Source organism: Neomonachus schauinslandi, chromosome 1, assembly GCF_002201575.2.
Source record: "Neomonachus schauinslandi chromosome 1, ASM220157v2, whole genome shotgun sequence".
NCBI classification, from domain to species: Eukaryota; Metazoa; Chordata; class Mammalia; order Carnivora; family Phocidae; genus Neomonachus; species Neomonachus schauinslandi.
In genome coordinates, this window is record NC_058403.1 from 2,533,317 (window position 1) to 2,555,483 (window position 22,167).

The window sequence follows — 22,167 nt, forward strand, 5'->3', positions numbered from 1 at the left end:
GGGGGAGGAAGACCCCGCGTGCTTGGTGGAGACCGAAAGCCACCGGCAGCCAGCCCCGCACGGCAGGCGCAGTGCTGAGTGCCAGAGCTCTGCCGTCCGCGGGCGAGGCCCCCGCCTCCAGGCTCCCGCGGCGCCGACAGACCAGTGCCACGTGACGGACAGTCACTGTGCTCGGCTCCCACCCTGGTGGGGGTCACGGAAGTCACCCGCAAACGCGAGGCCCCGGAGACCTCACACACCAATGGCGTTTGTAGCAAAACCTTCAGCCAGACGCCCACAGCCCCCGCAGAAGGGATGGAGAAGCAGCAGCTCCCGCTCAGAACCTCGTTAATACAATTTACGGGGATTTATAAAACAATAAAAAAGGCCGCACCTTTTTAAAGTTATAATTTATAGACTATCTGTACAAACACAGTCTTTAAAAGGACCCTGCTACTACCCTAAAAGAAGTCCATAGCCGTCGGCCTTCTCTTTGGCGTGGCGGTCAGCAGCGTCTTGGTCCCCAGGGGGGTGCTGGTGGGTGAGCTCGTGGGGGTCTTTAGCACTCCATGGAGGGGTCTCTGCTCAGGGTTGAAGGCCACTCGGGAGGGGCCGGTGGGACTGACCAGGATGCTCTTGTCTGTCTTCTTGAATTCTGCCCCGGATGAAAGCAAGGCCACACGTTAACGGAGTAGCACTTCCGACCTGCCCACCCAGCCAAGCAGTGTCCAGTTCACACTGCCGGCAGCCCCCACGGGAGCCGGGCCGTGCACCCCAGCAGGGCAGTGCCTGTCACGAGGCCCTGCAGAGAGCAGACCCAGAGCTTTTGGAGGAAATGGGAGTCAGCATCCTGCTTCACAGGAACAAATGAATCAATGTCCGCGGATGGCATGGGAGAGGGCGCCAGGTGGGTCAGGTTCTGAAAGGAGGGCCTCGGGGGGTCATGGGCGCTCAGGGAACACGGATGAACCTGAGGCTCCAGTGGCCACGGGAAGAGCCTTTCCTTCCAGCTGATCTGCTCCTCTCACTGTCTCCAGCTCCCGAAACAAGGCCTCGAAAGCCCAGGAGCACCTACCTCAGGCCCCCCCGGATGGTCCCTCCCCTCCTGATACACACGCATGTGCACACACACATGCGTGCACACACGCACATATTTACTTGTGAGCCGTACGAACAGTCAGGTCTTAAATGCACTGCATGCTTTTAGAGAGTTTGGTTTCCGTTTATAAAACAGAACAAGCGAACAGCACCAATACTAAAAGCAACCAGACAAGAACATCCTCTTCCTGCCTCCCTCTGGGCATGTGGCTCCAAATGTTAGCAGAGGCAGCCACGGCTGGGGGACCGTTAGTCGTCCCCAGGCCAGGAGGGCCCCAAGTGTTCTGCGTCGGCAGGCTCGAGGAGATGGCTTTTCAACGCATCTTCTGCCAGGCAGACTCCTTCCAGAGGCCCTGAGAAAACCCCTCCACACCCAACCCTGGCCACCCCACTAACCGTTCGGGGGCTGGACTTCTGACTCGGGAACGCGTCAGGGCCTGTGTCCCCCACACTCACCTGCAGTCATGTTTCTGTTCAGCCCGAAGGTGACTTTCTTGGAACTGGATGGCGTCTTGTCTCGCTGCGAAGGGAGAATGACAAAAGGAGGGAGACAGCAGTGGTGGAGGCGTTTGGACTGCGCTGTCCCCGGGAAACCCTCCGTCAGGAAGGGCCCTCCCTCAGGCCATCCCAGACCACTGACAGACAAGCTCACGCTACCAGGCGGAGGCCAGAGCCCCAGCTCCACCCCCGGCCTGGGGACCCCCAGCTCCACCCCCGGCCTGGGGACCCCCAGCTCCACCCCCGGCCTGGGGACCCCCAGCATGGCAGACCCAGGCTCAGGAGGGCGGCAGTGGGGCCCGAGGCCCAGCGCACAGTGCCCGGGTGCGTGGCTCTCAGGCAGGAATGGGCTGTGTGGCCACGGGGAGGTTGGGGGCAGTCGGATGGGGCTGAGCTCACGTACCTGCACGGCACGGGGCGCAGAGGCTGGAGTGGCGCTGCCCTTGGCTTTTCTGAAGAACAGCGGCTTTGGTAAGAAGGGGGTGTCGAACCTCACAAAGTCATTCTCTGCCCTCAGCTGCTGCTTCTTCAAGGGGCTGAAAGCACCCCCGCCTCCCTGCATGAGGGAGGGGCGAGAGGAGAGGTCACGCCCGCGCGCAAGGAGGGAACGTGGGGCCACAGGATGCAGCGTCTCCAGCTCGGACACCCCACGCCCAGCGCCTCCTGCACCGGACGACACACAGCTCTTGGACTCGGCAGGTGCGGACTCCAGGCACACACGACCAAAGGTTTCCTAGCTGTTCAGCCACAAGAACCCATCTTTTATCTTCCACCTTAGCTCCCCTGTTCGGAAAGACTACTGCCTTTCAAAGACCACCTGTTACAGAGTAACTCATTTTCTCATTTCTGATCAAAGACCTCACCGTCCACTGAAAAGCCTGATACGGAAGAGCAAGCCCGAGGCCCCAGTTAGGACCTGCAGGTCGGTTACAGGCAGATCACCCTCCCTGGGTGTGTTATGACTGGCTGCCACCCCTGGCGAGGGCCCGGCTCTAGCCTGAGGTCCCTGGGGGTCTGGAGCCCAACGTGGCTGACATCACGTTGCTGGTTTCCGCCAGGTCTCGGCATTCCTAGCTTGGAAACTGCTGCCTTCCCTTAGCAGACCCCACGGTGCCGCAAGTGAGGGGCAGACCCGGGGGCCTCTCTCGAGCGCCTCCGCCCCACGGCAGGGACACAGGACCCGTTCTGAGAGGAAAACCTTTCTTGACCCTGTGGCTCATTTAGCAATAGTTCCAACGCCAGGGAAGATTGCCGGGACCTGAGAAATGAGACTCGGAGATTTTCCTGATATTCTAAGGCGAGAACAGGCTCCCCGGAGCCCAGTGGAGAGTTCCATGTGTTTCCCCAGCTGAGACTTCTGCTGACCACAAACGGACTCACCTAACCCGTCAGAGACACCATCAGCCTGGGATCACCACTTAGCCAAGCACACACGGGTGCTCGTTACCCAGGGCCTCGGCCCCGAGCGCCGCACACCAGTGCCTGCCCACGCGTGTGCTGGACGCGGCCAGCAAGCCTGTTGGGGAAGGGCCGGGAGTAAATACCGGCAGCCCCGTGGTCGGTTTTGTAACTGCTCCTGCCTCACGACAAGGTGGGACAGACGCGCCGCAGGGCCACAGGGGGACGTGGAAAGCAGATCCAGAGCCTGGCCCCTCGTTTACACCGGCTCTAGACGTGTAAGCACAGACAGGCTTTCCGTTACAAAAATAAGCAAGATAAGAGAACTAGCCCAAAAAGGGCCAAAGGTTGGCTGGGACTTGATGAAGGAACAGGAAGCAGGGTTTGACGGACATGCCCGACCGCCCGTGGAAGTGGCACGGCAGCACTGCGGTCGGCCAGGGGGACACTCCTTCCGGCTTGGCGCTGGCCCTTCTGCAGCCTCCGAGGGAGCAGCCTGTCGGGCGGGGGGTCCAGGGCGACGGTCTCGGCTGCCAGCAAGAGGCGCCCGTGTATTTCCCCGTTGGTCGAGGCTGTCACAAACCAGGCCTGCTCCTCGGTCCGGAGCTCTGGCCTGTCCCCTCACCCCTGCCCCTGTAAGTCGGGGCCGGCTGCCTTACCAGAGCCTGGACGAGCCTGGCCTCGGACTCCAACACGCCGCCGCACGCTACTGACTTAGACATCTCCTTCATCCTCTTCCTCTTTTTCAAGATGGCAGCTTTCTGACTGGACGGGCTGGACGGGCCGTACAGGTCGAGGCTGCCGGGCTCCCCCTTCTTTTTCTTCAGCCTCCCGCCCGGGGGCGGGGGCCAGGCCAGCGCGGGGGTGCCGCTGCCGTTGACCGGGAGGGCTCCGAGTTTCCGCTTCCTCTTCGGGACCAGGGCCCTGCTGGCCGGGGAAGCTCGCGGAGCCAGGTCCTGAGCATGGGCGCTGCCGGGGCCACCGGGGGCCGTGTCCTCCAGAGGTGGTGGTGACGCAGACTCCTCGCTCCCGCCCTGCACCCCGGGGTTCCTCTTCCGGGGCCGCTTCCTCCTGCTGAGCGCTGCGGCAGGCTCCGTGCCACTCTGCTCCTGGGGGCCAGGGGCGGCCGCTGTCTCTGGCTCCGCCACCGGTGTCTTCGGGGCTCGGCCCGCGCCGGCCCCTGGCTCGCCACCCCCATTCTGTTCTGGGGGCATGGCTTCCGTCCCCGACCCTAAATGTTCAGGCTGGAGGTGGTTCTTCTTCTTTTTCTTCCTTTTTCTCTTCTGAACGCTGGCTTCGCTCCCCTCTTCCTCAGCAAGAAAGAACCTGTTTCCTAGAAAGACACCAAAGCCTGTGAACAAGTGTTTGGGTCGTCGGGCGCCATGCTTGCCCTGGCCCAGCTGGGGCCAGACCCTCCGGGTGCCGGTTCCCAGAGACGGAACCGCAGTCACGTTCAGGCCCATGAGAACCACAGGTCCAGGGCGGGCATGAGCACTGGCTCCGAGCATGCGTGTGTCTAGGGTTCTTGACACCCTCGCCCGCTGCCCCTGGAGGCGCCCCCAGGAGGAACCACGGGCTTTCCGTTCGGGGAGGCCGTGAAAATCACACACACTCAGATCTTTCCTCTTCAGCCAGCATGAGCTTAAGCTGCGGCTCTGCCCTGACCCACCCTCGCCACGTTGAGCTTCGCGGCTCACCTTTCTCTTTCTCCAGCTCCTTTTCCTCTACAAGTTTATTTCCTTTTTTCTTATGCCTTCCTTGGTTGAGGGTTCGGTCATCTTCATCAGCAGAAATAGCCTCGGCAAAACTGAGTGGAGATACACCGCCTGCCGGACAGCAGAGCCCCGTCTCGTCAGCTTCCTGAGACCATGACTCTGTCCCCACCTCACGCAGGAAGATTCTCCACCCTGACTTCTGCGTCCTCATGCCTGCTCTCATGACCTCCCCAGCCCAGACCTGCTGCGGATGTGGGAACTGCATCCGTGGGGGGCACCCTGATGGCGCAGCCCCTGGGGCTCAGCTGCGCCCGCCCCCGCTCACGTGTCACCACCACGGACAACAGCTTTTCCCCAGGGGCACAAGTGACCATGGCAGCAAAGGAGAGGGAGCCTGAAGAGATCAACTCTCTTTTTGCTGTTTTTCAGTATTTGCTCTAAGTGCTTCAGTGGGGCCACATCCATGTAACATCGCCCGCTATAATCCTCGGACCTCCTCACCTTCGGAGAGATCCTGAAACCTGAAACAAAGAACAAAAGTCCCTGAAGAAAGTCCTTCCTTCTGTCTTCTGTAAACACACACACACAATGTTTAAGCTGTGCTATTTGGGCGTTAGTTCACTTTCTTTTCCTTCTAGAAGGGGAGGCTAAAGGTGGTGTGATGCAAAGGCCTGAAGTGAAGGACAAATTGCCCCCAAGGACACGGCGATCTAGAGACTCTATCTTGGTTCATTCACACAGAACAGAAGAAACTAAAAATTCTCTCTCAAGACTGAGGCAGCTTCCATCTCTGCTTATGCCCCACTGTCCTCTCTGTTCATCCGGTAGAGAGAATGCTCCACGCAGTGCTGGTGTTAGAACAAAAAGGAAGTGCGGGAGCCGTGTGCTGGGCGGGGGGCAGAGCTCTGGGGGAGCGGACAGTGGGTCTGAGTCCAGCTCCGCCACCTGTCAGCTGGGACGTCGGGCAAGCCCCGTGCCCCGGCTGAGCTATCTGTGAGGCGGGGAAATTACAGAAGCCGTCCTACAGGGCTTTGCTTAATGTGAACTCATTCGTGTCCAGGGCTCAGGAGAGCACCTGCTCACACAGCGGCAGTCCACCTCGGCTGTTCCCTGTCGCCACCCACGAGAAGCCACGGTGCTGTTCTGTGCTGAATTACCGGTATGCCCACACTCGGGCATCACCGTGATGGGAGGTGAGGGACCCCGACCAGACCTAAGCGGCACACTTACGCCGCAATTTTGGGCTCTGCTAACACTGGCCATTACCAACTGACTTCCCTTCACACCATGAGGAGGTGGCTACAGGACTCGAGTGCCAGGGCACGTGGAGCGGACATGTGCGGGCAGGGGAGTGGCTCTTCCCCGAAACCCTTCCGCTGACGTGAGCATGCTGCATGCTACGGCTAGACGTGACGAAGGCAGGGCAGAGGTGAGCATGCGCAAACGTGGGTGAGAGTCCGCAGACTGCGCCCCCCAGTCACTTACTTTTTGATGAGTTTGGAGAGACGCTTCCTGTTGAAGGGAGGGATGTTCTTCTTGTTGGTGATTTCCAGGAGTCGGTCAGCAACAGCCTTGTAGTCGAACTGTGCGAGAAAAGCAACAAAACATAAGCCTGCAGGCAAACCACACTCTGCCTTAGAAAGTCACTTCCACTGCTCACAGAAACCAGCAGTGTGGGGCTCCGGGTGCGCTCAGCAGGACGGTAAACAGCTGAGTGCTAACACTCAGTGACCAAAAGGTTAAGTGCTATCTTTGAAAAATCTCTTCTACTTATTCTTGGGGGATGCTATTCTTTATCTGTTCTATTTATTCTTTCTTAAAAAAAAAATTGTGGTAAAACACACCACATAAAACTTGTCTGGGTGTGCTTCCTTGTAAATTTAACCTAGACGTCCAACTTGCGCTCGGTAACACAGTAACCTTTATTGCAAAAGCACGGAGCAGCCTTTGTTGTAGGGAATGGAACCTACGGTTCAAGCCAGAGTGAAGACTGACATCTTTCAGAATTCTGTCCCGTTTAAATCTGTCTCCAGTAAGCTCATCGTGAGGGTGACATCAGCGAGCGAAGGGATTAAGGACGACTGTATCCGCGGGCCTTGGGGATAATGAGCTCTGACCCTAATTCCCACTTAGCCAGGCCACTGCACAGGCAGTCTACGTTCTACCAACCTGGAGCAGGGGCCCAGCGTCCTCCAGGTGCCCACCGCCTCTCTCCCCGTCGTCGTGGACCCCGTCCTTTCTGGAGTGGTGCTTGCCCAGCGCTATCAAAACACACCCAGAGACAGAGCTCTTCAAAGACACAGCAATGACCCCTTGCAGAGGAACCATGCTCTCGCTCTCTTCAGAGAGAAAACCCTGCACACACACTCGTCATCTCCCACAGAAGTCTTGTTCAAGGAAGTCCCAGAGAAATGACACATTTGGCCTTTGAATGACGTCACAGACCAAACCTCTGCTGCCCTCGGTGCCCTCCGGCGCGCGCCGTCTCCCTGTTGACCCTGGCGGCAGGGCACAGGAGCCCCTAGGCTGGAGGCCCGGCAAGCGGGAACACAGCGCACTCAGGAGTCTGCCCCCGGCTTCAGGCAAATTTGAGGCTGTGGTAAAAACTTATACAGGTAACACACTAACTTCTCATGGGGATGCCGCATCAGACGCAATTAATACTAATACAACTCTTAATGTTTAAAAAAGAATTCAAGGAGCACCAACTCCCACGAAGCAGCAGATAAAAATCACTGAGAAAACTCACAACTCGTCAAACCCTAGCAGCTTGTTAGTGGCGGGGCCTCCGGGCACAGCCTGGAGGAGACGGAGGAGGGCCCTGCGCGGGTCCTGGGCAACACGCGGGACACACGGAGCCGGGAGAGGGTGAACAGTTCACACACAGACCTGGCGTGCGGGAGGAGCAGGGGAGAGCCCCCACGACCACAGGACACCTGCTCAAGGTCAGCTGGTTAATCCCATCACCTACGCCGAATTTAAGGTTAAAGTTCTCCTTTCTTTTTAAAAGACTGTTTTTCTGATTAAAAAATAATACATGATCGCTGTAGAAAATTTGAAACAACAGACAAAAGTACAAAGAAAGCAGAAGTCACCCATAACTCTGCCACGCATGGCCACCGATTGACATTCTGGTATCCTTCCAGATTTTTAAGGGCACATACCAAACCAGGCTCCTTGTACATAGAGTCTTGTGTCCTGTTATTAAAAAAATGTTTAAATTTCCTCTGGCTGTTAGTTTTTGAAATCTCGGCTTTTCCATGTCTATGTAACATTTCAAGCGCCCGGGTATACCCTGACCGCACCGTTTACCTAATGCTGTGACCTGAGATGCCGTAAAGCACCCCCAGGGTCGGAGAGGTCCGCAGCTTGAAATGTGGGCTCCACAGGCGGCCCCTGCGGACTAGGACTGGCTCAGCGGCGGCAGCCACAGGGTTAAACGAGCCCCGGGGGCACCCGGAGGTGAGGAGGCAGAGCTATGGAAACAAATGCGCTTTGCAGCATGAGCGCCCAGGACCCTCTTGCAGAAGCAAGTCCTTAGGATGTTTAAACATCAAAAACCCCAAAACAATAGAAACAAACAAAAGCCAAAGCAAGAGCAACGACAACATGAAACCCTGGGGGGATTCGTGTGACGCTGGGAGGCGGTGTGGGTGCGGCAGGCATGGGGGGGTTCCCGGGCACAGGGCCACACGTCAGTGCACCTCGGCCTCCCTTCCCAGGGCAGGCCCACAGTGGGGCCTCCTTCGACGAACTCTTAGGTTGTATCAGTGAGACTCCAACAAATGCATTAAAAGGTGTTCAGTTGATGAAAACTTTATCTAAACAGACCGTTCAAGGGAACCGTCTCACCCGGCTTCTTTTTACGGACTGGTTTTCTCCACGCCGTCTTGTTTTCAGGCATCTCTTCTTCGGAGAACTCGCTCTCACCCCCTTGAGTTTTCTGTTCGAGGGTCTCTTCGGGTCCGAAAGGAGACTGGTCTACGATGACTTCAAGAACACCCCTCGCTATCGTCTGCACCAACGTCTGGCTGAGGGTGGAAGCGCAGCAGAGAGAAGGTGATGACAACAGATGGCCGCTCACTTAGCGGGTGTGGTGGGGTGCATCACGCGCGGCCCCCTCCAGCCTCCCGAGCGCCTGCCGTGACCCATCGCCCGCCAGCCAGCCACAGCGGTGCAGGCCAGCAGGCAGCCACGTGATGAAGGCAGCCGGAACTGTGGCTGTGGAGGGTGTGACTCCTGGAATGTCTGGGGTCAAGCCAGCGGAGCCCAGGTGTGACTCAAAGCGTCACACATCTGGCTAACGGAAATTCGGAGCTCAGCTGTTCTGGGCTTTGGACAAACCATCACAGGTATCTTGCCTTGAGCCTCCCAACAATTTCCCCACCATTACCCACAATTAAGTACCAAATGAAGCAGCAAAAACAAACATGGGACTCACTCCTTAGTCTTGGCAGCAATTTTGCAGAATGGATCAATAAACTTGAGATTCTGATCTGCCAAAAGCTGAAATTTAGAAACAGAATAGAAATGATTTTTCTGATATGTCCTAGAAAAAGGAGCCACTCGCGTTTTCACACAGGTTAGATCAGGAAAACACTTCAGTTCAATACCCAAAACGCACTCTGTGTGAACCACCCAGGTGCTCGGAGCCAGGCTAAAGGTCATGGCCATCTTCTGGCCACCTGGGCATCAAAGTGCAATGACCAGAGAAAACCAGCCCACCAACCCATGCTGTTCTGCGTTTCCTGCTCTGCAGACAGGTTCTACACAGATGTTGTCAGAAACTGTAAGATGAACCAATTTTTAAAGATGTAGTATTTCTACTTCCTTTCAATTAAAAAAAAAGTGTTCGTTGCAGAACACCTGTAAAACAAAGTGTAAAAATAAAAAAGCAAAAACTGCCTATAGCGCCAAATTAAGATAATCACATGCAAGCTAACGTGTCTCCTTTCCCGCACTGTGCACTCATGGGTAAAGACACACTTGAGAAAGGCATCCATGAGCACAGCTTTATCTGCTGCTTTTCTTCCCTACTGCTTTTTAAAAAATCAACACCGTGACCATGTCCCTGTGTTATTATCGGACTACGTTAGTTGCTTTCAACTGTTTGTAAGTAAGACTTCCAAGAACGCCCTTAGCGCACAATCTTTGTTCACAGGTCCCATTCGCTGCTTAGGCCAGAGTCCCAGATGGGGAAGGATTTGTCAGAAGACAGCTGGAGCCCATTATGCTGATCCTTTTGCTGAGCGCAGTGTTTCCTCCACAGCCCGGGGACCATGAGGACAGCCAGAGTCCTGGTCCAGTCAGCTGCGGTCTCACGACACCGCCGGCCTGGTGTCTCACTGCTTCTTACCTCTTTCCCTCCCACTTTGGACAGTTCATCCAGATAAATATCTATGAAGTGGAACTTGACTCCATTCGGAGACTGGCTCTCAGGATGCAGGATTTCTTTCATCAAGACATCGAGGAAGAGCTTGATTCGGCTGAAGAAAACAACACACACGTTTCTGTTAACTACAGCATGCCAACGCTTCTCTCTTCCCCGAAAGAAAATAGTCCCGTTCGTTCTCGTGCTACGCCGCATAACAAACAGCGCAAGGCTGAGCGTGGTTCACAAGGAGAAAAGCAACCCCCGGGATGGGTATAAAACACTGCACGTGGGCTCAAGTCCTTCAGGAGCCTCTACCCGGCTTCGAGTTCTTGACGCATAAGGAGATTCTGCTTCTCACAGGAAATCAGCAGAGTGGAAGGCAGAGATCAGGCAACTCATCCCAGCTCGCTAATTCAAATGCTTGAAAAACACGCTATTGCTTTAAAAGTTTTAAAGCCGCTAAATGCTTGTCCTAATACTTTACCAACCTTTCTTCCCAGCCATGTCTCTTCAGAACTTCAAAGGACTGCCTCAGGACCAGACGGATCAGCTAGAGAGAGAAAACTTTTGTTACAAAAGGGAAAGTAAGAAATGTCCATCAGTTAGCAGAATGAAGAGACCGATGGAACTGGTACAGCCCGCATCTATAAAGTGAAAATACAGTCACTGTCATCACAGTGAACTTTCATCAGAAAATGTTAACTAAGGATCCCCAAACTCACCAACAGCTGAAAGAGAAAACAGAGCCTTTGAGCACACATGCAAATGCTGTCCCCTGATCACATCACCTCTCGCCACACTAAGCCTGGAGCTTGCTCTGCTTCACAAAGAAGCCTTCCCACTGTTCTGAAGAAGCTCAACATGCTGCCCTTCACAGGCTTTGGAAGCAAAAGGGGGGGAAAGGCGCTCCGATCTTACCATACAGTATTTGCCCAAGTGCAGCCGGTCTATCTGCTTCCACTCCCGATTCATCGTTTGCCAAAAGGTTTGAATGAACAGGTGTTCTGCAGCGAACAAAAGGCTTTGAATACTTGCTTGTAAGGTTCACGTATTAGCATAAAGCAAGAAAATAACAAAGGGAAACAAACTAGGATTATTTTTTACTTTTTCAAGATTTTTTTCGGCAGCTAGAAAATTTGGTCAATAATTAAACTTGCTAAATATTTATCTTCCATTTCCACAAATGGCTGATGACATCTTGATGTTCAACTACAAAATGCTCTATGGAGTGTTTTTCTTTATCCACCGCAAAGCCTTGTTTCTATTAAAATCAAAAATTCTCTGAGCCATGTCTACAGGCCCTTTCTGCCCACCTACACCTAACAATCAATCCAGAGCCATTAATTCTGATGAACACTTGGATGATCCACGTAGAAACTCAGCTTTTTGTTTCATGTTCTGTGTCAGCTGGTTGAGCGCTAACAAAATGTTCTATTTTTCTCTTCTGAGCCATGAATCTACCACTTTTCCATCCAAAAATAGCTGTCGAATTTTTCTGTTTGTTTTTACTTCTTTTTGCATAATTCTTTCTTGGTATGTGAAACCTAGAAGATACTCCACGTGTAGAATTCTGCTCATTATGAGTGGGCTGGGGCCCGGCTGAAACACAGAGCCACTGCGGTTACTAAGGCTCAGCCCTGAGGAGCGCTAAGCAGAACCAACAACCAATTCTGCTTTCTCTTCCTTTGTCAGGAATCAAAGCCTGAATGTCTCAGGAATAATGCACTCATTTTCTCCCTTTGTTCTTTTTGGTAAAGAGGGCTTACTTTATGGTTTATTACCAGTGATGACCTCACATGGCTCCAGTTTTCAGAAGGACAGCCTGGCTGCCAGAGGTTCCAGCAAGCCCTGGCCCATGCACGCACAGCCTCTGAGAGCGTTACAGCAACCCAGAATGTGCAGACTCTGGAGAGTTTCATTTCTTAAAAAAAATAAAAAAATTTTTGTTTTTGAAATCTTTTGGAGAGGTCACGCAATACTGCACGAGATGCCTCTTTTATCGGCCCTCTTTTGGGGTCACGGCTTTTCCACCGGGAAGGTCTGTCGCCCGCCAGGTGCACACTGGTGGCCCCAGGTGCTTGTTCAACAAGCCCCCTGGAAAAAGGAAACCCTCGAGGAAGGAGAAACAATGGTGCTTAGTTTCCTAGGCAAGTTACCCAAGCCGATGAATGAGTTTTGAAAGTCATGAAAACATCAGGACTTACGGGCCTCTGAGTTGTTAACAACGTGGACGAGTTGGGAAATAGTGTCCGCTAGCTCCTCCTGCAAAGGCGGGGTCGGGGAGAGACAGCGGGGTTACTGCATGGCGGCATGGGGACGCGACACCTGCCGGCGTCTGGGCCTCCTGTGACGTCACTGTTTCAGTTTTACCCAACGTGCAGTTCCCAATCTCAGGGGACCGCTGTGCCAACATAACATGTGTCTAAGGATCACGCTGCATGTTTAGAAAAGTATCTCTAGTTTCAGTTCAAATGACCTAGGGAGGGAAACTTGCTGTCAAAAAATCTATCACTGAATGCAGAGTCTATCCTAAGCTCCCAAATTATGGCACACTGATGCAAGCAAGGGGATCCCTGGTAGTTAGACACGGGGACTGTCACTCCTCAGGGGTGCGTGGGGAACACAGTCCTGGCCTCAGCCTGCTCGCAGGCAGGCTGCAATGGGCAGGGGGGCAGGAAGCGAAGGTTAACAGCACCCATCCAGGCTCTGTCCAGGGCAAAAGGGCAACGTGAAGTCAAGTCCTGCTACAACGCAGCAAGCTCACTGGTGGGGAGAATTTGGTGGTCCGGGTCTAGGAAGAGACCGCCCTGGGGAGTGTCCACAAAAGAATCCTGTTCACGAGTGACATAAGAACAGTCCTCCTCAGTATGACCTGCACTTCATCTGGGCTCATGTCTTCCTCACCCATTTTAAATGAACTCCCAGACTGGAAAATGATGCTCCTGTTCATCTGTTTTCTTCCTCCACTAAAGCTGTTGGTTGTTACTTCTGAATGTAACTTAAAAATATTTTGCCCTGCTGTCCTACTCAAAATATGTTCAGTGGAGTCAAAGCAATAAATCAAAGCCTGCTATTACATGGCTTGGGGAAAGTGGTAAAGTCGCACACTAAAATCCAGACAAGTCAAGTCTACGACGTTTTACATATTGCAGGCTTTCAAGCAGCGTTCCTCAAGGCTTACCCTCCACTCGACAAAAGCGGGTCTGCTCTTAGGCACACATTGAAGCTCTCTCAACAGTTAGAGTCACTTTCTGAAATGGTTCTGGTGGTGGGGCTCAGTGTACTTGGCAGATGGGTCCAAAAGCACATGTACATCTGTGCCAAGTCTCCACTTGACTTTAAGGCTGGGGTGTCAGGGGCACGTCCACTGCTTGCTCTACAAAGATCTTGACCTCTGGCAAGGTGGCTGCCCAGTCCCAGCACCCACTCAACGCATGGCAGAGGTGGGCTCGGTGCCCAGTGCTCACAGGCTCTTAGACCGGTGCCGTGCCATGACTGACCACCAATAATAACAGATGAAACAGGAACTTTAAAATATGTTAAAATCTTCCACAGAACCAACCTATGAAACTATGACAGAGACATAGGAAATCTCCATTTCATGCATATTCTTCATTATTTGAAAAGATAACCTCACTGCTTGGCCACTGTGTCCCTCTCTAGATGGACAAGAGGTAGGCAACTGAGCCCTGAGCAGTGACTTCACAATGTGTTTACGTGCACAGGAGACCGACCCAGCAGAAAACGAGCAAGCCCTTTTATCCATCTGGGCCAAAAAACCCCAGTCATATGTCAAAGGAAACTGTATGTTACCTGTAGGAGGGGTTCATCCTGCACCCACATGCAATAGAAGAGCCCTTTCCATATTTTTAGAAGTTCTTCTTGACTGAAACCTCCTAGGGGACAAAACAGCACAAACATCTTAGAGTTCTCGCATTTCCCTTCTTAGCGTCTAGAACTGCCACGAGAGCAGGGACAATAATACCACAAACGTTTTCATTCTCTTACCCACAAATGTCTTTTTTTTTTTTTTTTTTACGATTTTATTTGTTTGAGAGCGAGCAGAGACCAAGCACAAACGGGGGGGTGTGGTGTAGGGGGGTAAGAGGAGGGAGAAGCAGACTCCCCACTGAGCAGGGAGCCCGATGAGGAGCTCGATCCCAGGACCCTGAGATCGTGACCTGAGCCGAAGGCAGACGCTTAATGACTGAGCCACCCAGGTGCCCCCGCAAATGTCTTTTTTAAGCATACACTTCCTTGTGGTACAAAATAAACATGTATAGGTTATATAGTTTTACCATTTATGGGGCAGGTGGTAGTGGTGGTGTGTCCTCGTTCTCTGAGTAGTGTAAGGAAGTACATGTCATTACAACAAAAAACTAACTAATGAGGTGGTCATTTATAAAATAAACTCCCTCTGTGTGCTTCTCTCTGCCTAAAACTAGCATCTCACTCTGCATTCCAACATTTGCATTGCTCTTACAAAACGAAATTGCAAATCTTACAAAACATGCAGGATTTGCTTAAGTCCCATACAACTGGCCCTGGGGAAACTGGGAGAGCTTTGGGATATTTAGCTTTGGGATATTTTTGCAAAGACACCCTTTTAAGGTTCCTGCCAAGAGGTCAAACTTGGCTATAGCCCTATCGCTTTCCCACCTGGTTACAGTTTTCATTAACTGGGCAATGTTTGCCTTGTTTTAAGTGACATCACCTTGGTTAGCCTTGTTTGGACTCATTTTCAAGCCCTATACCACCTCCGACCAAGACATGAGTCACATACAGCCTTCTAGCTCCTGGGTAGATCCCCGGTATCATACAATAATTGCTGAGTAACGTAAGGGATCTCAAAAATCAGGTAAGTGTACATTCTTGGAGTTTCCAAACCTATGGAAAACAAACAGAATCCTTGAGTCTTGGCGCATGGTACCAATGGTCTGTGTTAACACTTCACTAGGAGATATTAGGAAAAATCTTTTGGAATATCAAAGAAGAACAAACTAGGTGAATGTAAAGAAGTACATATACATTGGGGATCAATGTAATTTCTTTTCTTTTCTTTTTTTTTTAAAGATTTTTTATTTATTTGAGAGAGAGAGAATGAGAGACAGAGAGCATGAGAGGGAGGAGGGTCAGAGGGAGAAGCAGACTCCCCGCTGAGCAGGGAGCCCGATGCGGGACTCGATCCCGGGACTCCGGGATCATGACCTGAGCCGAAGGCAGTCGCTTAACCAACTGAGCCACCCAGGCGCCCCCAATGTAATTTCAATACACCAAAAGATGATTAAAAAGTGGCAAACAAATCCCTCTTGACATACTGAAGTTTAGTGCATTCACAGTGAGAGTGTATCTTTAAAGGTACATAGATACTGACTTCCAAGTTACCAAACACCTTTCTCATATCAACAATTTTATTACAGTGCATTTTGATTCTTTGTGATAGTTTCTCACTTAAAACCACTATACCAGAAACTAGAGTAAGGTTTATTAAAATGTATTTCCTTTAGGGGTTGGGCAAACAACGTGGCAACTAGCTTCCCCACCCCTCCCACCTTGTTATGAATAAGCCACACCTGGGGGGCCTGCCTATTGCTAGCACAACTATGGCGTGAGTGAGATTCCCCCAGAGCTGAGACAACAGCAATCAGGATCACAGGAACTTTGTCACTGTGACCTGTGCTTATATTCAATCATGAGTTAGTGGGTCAGGGCAAGGAACTCAGGATGGCTAAATCAGACGCCCACTGACGCATCTTAGCTTGCAGAGACACCGGTCATCAACAGGAAGAGCACAGCACCACCTGCTAAGTATTCTTACAAAAATCAAAACTAACCAACATCATGTCGAATCTGACTGTTAATACGAGTTTGCGGGGAAGCACGGGGGACAGCAGAATATGTCAAATGAGACCATGGGGTTCAGTCAGCAAAGCACCAAATGCAGGGGACTCCCCGGGGCAAGTGGCCCGGTTCCGGCAACGAGTAAACCGCAAGGGAAAGACGGACGGGAGCCAGAGACAGAGCGACCGGATGTGTGGCTGGCTCCTGCTTGGATTCTGTGCCACAGAAAAATTCACAAGGTGACGGGAGAACTCAGCAGATCAGTTATTTCATACGAAGGAATTTTTTAAAAAGGTGTGAGAATGGTCCTCTGGTTGTGTTACAAAGAGTTCTCATGGTCTGGAGATCCAGTGAGGTGTGTGGAGGGGGGATGTCTGCGATTTGCTTCACGACACATTAGTGGAAGGAGGAAGTGGATGGAGGGGACAAACCAGGCAGGTGGTAACAGGGGCTGAAGCGGAACAGTGAGTCCAGTTTGTACATATTTGAGAGAGTCCTTTAGAAAAAGAAGGAAAAAAGGAGTGCAGGAGGTCTCTAAAGTGTGACCATGGGCTGTTTTCGTTCTTTCTGTGTAGACAACTCTTCATAACGAAACTGGAAAACCATGAACACTGGCAAACTTGAGAGCACACAGGAGTGAATGACACTGGTTCCTGTGTGAGGCCTGGTGCCGGGCAGCCCCCGCCTCTGCAGCGCAGCTGGACCGTCACCCCCTCCAGCACTAATCCTCCAGGCAGGGCTTGGGGAGGGAGGCAGGGGTCCGGGTGGCGCTCGCCCCACAGAAAGGGGAGCCAGCAAGCTGGGCTGATGCCAAATACGCATGAATTCCCTTGGCCACAGGGCTGGTTCAAGGCTGGACAGATGAGCCCACCAGAGAGGCTCTTGCTCTCTCCTAGCAGACTTGAAGAGGATGCAGTCTGCACCTGCATGTGCTGGGGAGCCTGCGTGAGAAGGGAAGCAATCTAGGGGAGCAGAGTTTGCTACGGAGAAACAGTTCTGGTGCTGTCAGTTGAGCTCCTCCATGAAGCTGTGCTTTGGTTTTTCCTCTTCAAACTAGTTTGGCTTGGGGGCACCTGGGTAGCTCAGTCGGTTAAGTGTCTGACTCTTGGTTTTGGCTCAGGGTCATGGGATCTGCTTGATATTCTTTCTCCCTTCCTCTCTGCTCCTCCCCCTGCTTGCTTGCTTGCGTTCGCACATGCTCTCTCTCTCAAATAAATAAACAAAACAAACTAGTTTGGCATGGATGTTCTGTCAAGTTGTAACTGAAAAGAAGTCTTAACCAATAAAAACACATTTTTATTGCAACAACAACAATATATTAATATATCACACCAAAAGTTACACAATCAGAAGTGCCTTGTTTACTACCCCCTAAACCCCAGAGGGACCACTGTTATCTGCCTGACGTGCATCTTTCCAGATCCTTCCTGTACACTGACATAATGCTTACACCTAGTACAGAAACGCAGATGCATGGCTGTGTGTGTGTAACCTAGATAGCATCACACGCGCTACGTATTCCATATCCCGGCCTTTTTCACTTAAAAACAGCACAATGTGTATTTATCTCCAGATAGTTCTTCTAAGGGCACCAGTGTGTCAAACCAACTCCAAGTGATAATTTGATATACCAAGTATCTGTGGTTAACCCATACCCCTAATAGGCAAAGGGGCAAAGGATGTGCTAGAGAGGTTTATGTAACGGAAAACCAAGGATTTCAACAAAGTAACAGGGTGACAGTAGACCCTAGACAGTGGGCAGGAAAGGGGGCTGGACTTGAACACATATTCTGTTTCTTCCTATGTGAGGTAGCAAAGTGTTGTGGACACAAACCCATGGCTAGGCCCCAGTTCACTACTTATTGGCTGTGCTGTATTAGAAAACCATCAGCTAGCCTTTGGGCCTGTTCCCTCACCTACAGTGTATGTAGTTTATGGTTAGGATCAAAATTAAAAGCATGTACTGGAAGCATTTTGTAAGAGTAAAGCACTATTCAGCCCTACTGGTATTACGATTATCTCATGTTCTCCACCCACAGGCTACTGAAGCTCTTTTCCCTTTTAATACATGTACTTTCAACATATGTATAAAAATAATTTGTTTTCACCCAGGAATTTAGCTGGTCAAAACAACGTGCCAATTTTTTTTAAAACTTTTATTTATTAAGTAATCTCCACCCCCAACGTGGGGCTCAAACTCATGACCCCGAGACTGAGTACCATGCTCTACTGATTGAGCCCCCCATTTTTGTTAAGAAATGGACTTACAGTTGACACATAGTGTTACATCAGTTTCAGGTGCTTACCACAAGCGTAGCTACCATGTGTCACCCACATGACATTGTTACAGTATCACTGCCTATATTCTTTGTACCTTTCATCCCATAACTTATTCATTCCATGACCAAAGGCCTAAAATACCCATTTTGGAAACATTTAAAGCAAAACAGAGAAATGCTCATCATTTAATTTCTCTTCACTCATAAAGTACTCACTGAAGCAGTTTCAGCCCACAACTGCTTTTTGATCTGTCTTCTTAGAGCTAACTTTCTTAAACTAATGCCACTAAGTTTCTGGCAATAACATAGGTTTAGTTATTTCACAACAAATGAGGCGCACACGAAGTGAGATGTGGGCAGAGTAAATTCCAATAAGCTGCGAAATGAGAAAACCTGACTGCTACTCTTAGCGCGAAATGAGCTCGGGAGTCATTTTAGGTCGGGGTGAGTCCACACCTGGTCAGTTAAAACATCCACAGCTCTCATTTATTCTACCTATGGGGTCCAGAGACCCCTAAAACTATTAGTATGAAGAAACATTCCCCCACTGCTGAATCTGAGACCCCATTAGTCCTAAGAAGTATGGTTCTTTTATGTGCCACCAAATGAAAGAGGGCAAATAAAATGCTCACAAAGTTGATTTTAAGATACATCCCAATTTCTGTAGATGTTAAATGTTTAAAGTTGCAAAATCAATAAAACTTGGGGGGGGGGATTCTGTCTTTTGTTCACTGCTCTATTCCCAGTTCCAAGAATAGTAACAGCACACAGTAGGTGCTCTGTGTTTGCTAAAGACATGAATGAATGAACGGACAGTACAAATGAGCTCTCATGACTAAAACCATGGACAGTGATCATTCTGTGAGTGCTCTGCATGAACAGTTATTTAGCTGCTTTAAGCACTACAAAGATTTCCAGTTTGTTTTCAAAATCACAAGGCTATCAGGGCGCCTGGCTGACCCAGTCGGTGGAGCATCTGACTCTAGATCTCAGGGTTGTGAGTTTGAGACCCACTCTAGGTGCAGAGATTATTTTCTTATTTTTTATTAAGTAGGCTCCATGCCTAGTGTGGAGCCCAACACAGGGCTTGAACTCACAACCCCAAGATCAAGACCTGAGTTGAGATCAAGAGTCAGACACTTAACTGACTGAGCCATCCAGGTGCCCCAAGGTCACTTAAAAAAAAAAAAAATCAGGGGCGCCTGGGTGGCTCAGTCGTTAAGCGTCTGCCTTCGGCTCAGGTCATGATATCAGGGTCCTGGGATCGAGGCCCACATCGGGCTCTCTGCTCAGCGGGGAGCCTGCTTCTCCCTCTCCCACTCCCCCTGCTTGTGTTCCCTCTCTTGCTGTGTTTCTCTCTGTCAAATAAATAAATAAAATCTTAAAAAAAAAAAAAAAAGAACATTTAAAAAAAAAATCACAAAGCTATTTATGTTGCTGATGGGCAGTTCTTTGTATCAGTAAGACTAAGATTTCATATTTCCTTTACTATGCACACGACAAAACACAACAAATTGTGAGCCTGTCAATGAGACCCACACATCAGACCCACAAGTCAGACCCAAACGTCACGTTATTCCCCAACTGGCATTTCATGTTGATGGGGCTCAGGGGCGGCATGCCCCATGGTCACTGTCTACCACATTCATCGTACAGTTCCTTTTCTGGAGGCCCAGCGTACTCCATGCAATGTGGACATGGTGGTGAACAAGAGATATGAAATAACTCACTCTCAGTGTGATGGGTGCTGACCAGACAGGACCCTGGGGGCACTGGTGTACACCTACTGGCCTCACACCCCTGCGTCCCCTCAGATGCCGGGCCTGCTCATCAAAGGGGTTTGAGCAACAAGCTCTGTCTGGCTGTCTCAGCCCATATGCACTGCATCTGGCCTTCTGTTCTTGTGTACAGGCAGGCCTGCATATGCCTGGATGTGCTCCCACTTCCAGCTAAGCAGACAGACGGAAGCTTACACTGTTTGGGGAAGAATGATACACTAACAGATAACGAAGAAGCAGCTAAGTGCCATGATAGAGACACACTGGCTATTTTGGAATCCTGGAGGGGTGGTGTGAGATGGTAGGCAAGGCAGTCTGGAGGAAGCGATGTTGGACTGAATGCTGGGAGTGAACAAGAGACGCAAAGGCAGAGGAGAGAAACTGTACACCAAGAACCAGTACGAAGCAGTCATGTAGGGACTGAGGTGGGAAGGGAAAGGGAGGACACACCATTGCCTGCAGACCTGGAAATCCAAGAAGGTGGTGACGTGATGAGAACAGTTTCAGAAGATGTGCTGGGCTGGTTTGTGGAGGAGAGGTTCAAGAGAGGGGCAAACAGAGTTAAGGAGACTGGTTAGGAAGTAAGCAAGTTCAGAGTCTAGATGAGATAAAGGGGACTCAGGGAGGGCAGAGTAACTCAGAAGATGAAACAGGCAGAAGCAAGAGACAACGGATGAGGGGTGGGGAGAGGGTCAGGAAGAGGAGTCCAGGACACTGCTGTGTGTCCAGCCAGATTCTGAGTGGATGGTGGCAGAAGTGAAGCAGAACAGGTTTTAGGGGGAGGAAAATGAAACACTTTTGGGCGTCTGAGGTGCCCATGGGACATGCAGGCGGAAGTGCCCTGTTCACAAGGCCTATCTGAGCTGAAAGCAGCCAGGTCTGCTCTGGAGACTTCGGGTTAGGAACCTTCAGCGGACTTGGGATCCCTGAAACCATGACAGTGAGTGAAATCTCTCAGGCAGATCCCCAGCAGAATTGAAGTTAGGAATTTGGTCTTCATTCATTTCTAGCAGACTTCCCATAAAACTGTATTTTCTTTTTCCTGGGTAGTCCTTTGTGATTTCTCCTCAAAATAACCCAAACTAAGAAAGTCAGTACCGGGGTAGATAGTATCTGTTGTTTCAAGTAGACTCTAAAGGTACTGGTATTAGCAGTAAACAAATCAAAATGGATCCAAGCACAACATAAAACCCCCACTGCATATTGTAGTTCACACCCTCAAGAGCTTACAGAACACGTTTTGGATCAAATACACGAAATCCTTCAATGGCATCCCACTGCAGTCAGGAAACAAACTATGAAGCCCAGTGTGACCTGGCCACTGCCCACTCTTCCAGCTTTAAGTCCTAACGCATCCCTTAACTGGTCTTCCAGCCATTTCTGGGGCACGCTCCGCTCTCCTCTCCCGCCTCTGTTCACACCCGATCATCACCCCAGAGGCCTTCCTAGAACAGCCTATGAAAAGGAGCTCCCTCTTCCCTTGATTGTCCTTTCCCTTCCTACCCTTACAAAACTCTATTTTAGTTACCCACCCCCCGGCCCGGTTTACTAGTGCAACTTTGAAAGTAGGGATTCTGTCTGTCTTGTCTGCTGGAGCTCCTGCCACCTAAGGTGTTGGTCCAGTCAACACGTGAATCCATGGAGAGCACAGCAGAAACGCTCGGGCCTGGTGTGGTGACTCGAGGGCCGGGCAGACTGGCCCACTCCCAGCCTCCCCACTCCCTGTGACTTTGGGCACACTAGCCAGCCCCTGCGGGCTGCAGCCCCTCAACCGTCACGGTGGGCTGGACCCGGCGGGCAGCGGTTCCCGCGGCGCGGACGCACACAGGCGCGAGGCAGCCGCGCCCGCGGCTCCCCCCGGCTCCCCCCCGGCCGGGCCGCCATGTGGCGCGGATGACCGCCGGGCGCCCACCTGTCTCTCTCTGCGTCTTCACGCTGATGTACTGGCGCAGCTTCTTCACCGCCCGGTCCCGGATTCCCTTCTCGTGGGACGCCAGCCGCTGGGCGAACTGGAGCTCGGCCGGCTGCATGGCGGGGGCCATCGCGCCCGCTGGACCATCCCCGGCCGCAGCCAGCCGCCCGCAACCTCCCGCCGCCGCCGAGCAGCCCGGGACCGCGACTGCGCAGAAGGCGGCTAGCGGCGGCGGCGGCGGCGCGCGGGCTGATGGCGTCACAAAGGCGCCGGCCGCCGCCGCTCGCCCGCGTTC

The 22,167-nt window shown here is 51.7% G+C and overlaps 1 protein-coding gene across 2 annotated transcripts; it reads right to left on the reverse strand.

Annotated features, from left to right (window-relative positions):
• Positions 1-223: 223 nt before the first annotated feature.
• RRP1B (ribosomal RNA processing 1B) lies at positions 224-22,064 on the reverse strand. Of its 2 annotated transcripts, none has more exons than XM_021679142.1 (16): positions 21,873-22,064; positions 13,876-13,958; positions 12,267-12,324; positions 10,981-11,066; positions 10,551-10,612; positions 10,045-10,174; positions 9,130-9,194; positions 8,541-8,719; positions 6,858-6,949; positions 6,174-6,271; positions 5,190-5,209; positions 4,671-4,799; positions 3,633-4,306; positions 1,979-2,131; positions 1,534-1,597; positions 224-634 (listed from the first exon to the last, which is right to left on the reverse strand). In XM_021679142.1, exons 1-16 carry the CDS (start codon positions 22,000-22,002, stop codon positions 441-443), a joined length of 2,217 nt encoding a protein of 738 aa, XP_021534817.1. In that variant the 5' UTR covers positions 22,003-22,064; the 3' UTR covers positions 224-440. The 2 variants fall into 2 exon arrangements, with proteins under 2 accessions (XP_021534817.1, XP_044769242.1); XM_044913307.1 differs by having other exon boundaries at positions 1,534-1,593; positions 1,975-2,131.
• Positions 22,065-22,167: the final 103 nt, after the last annotated feature.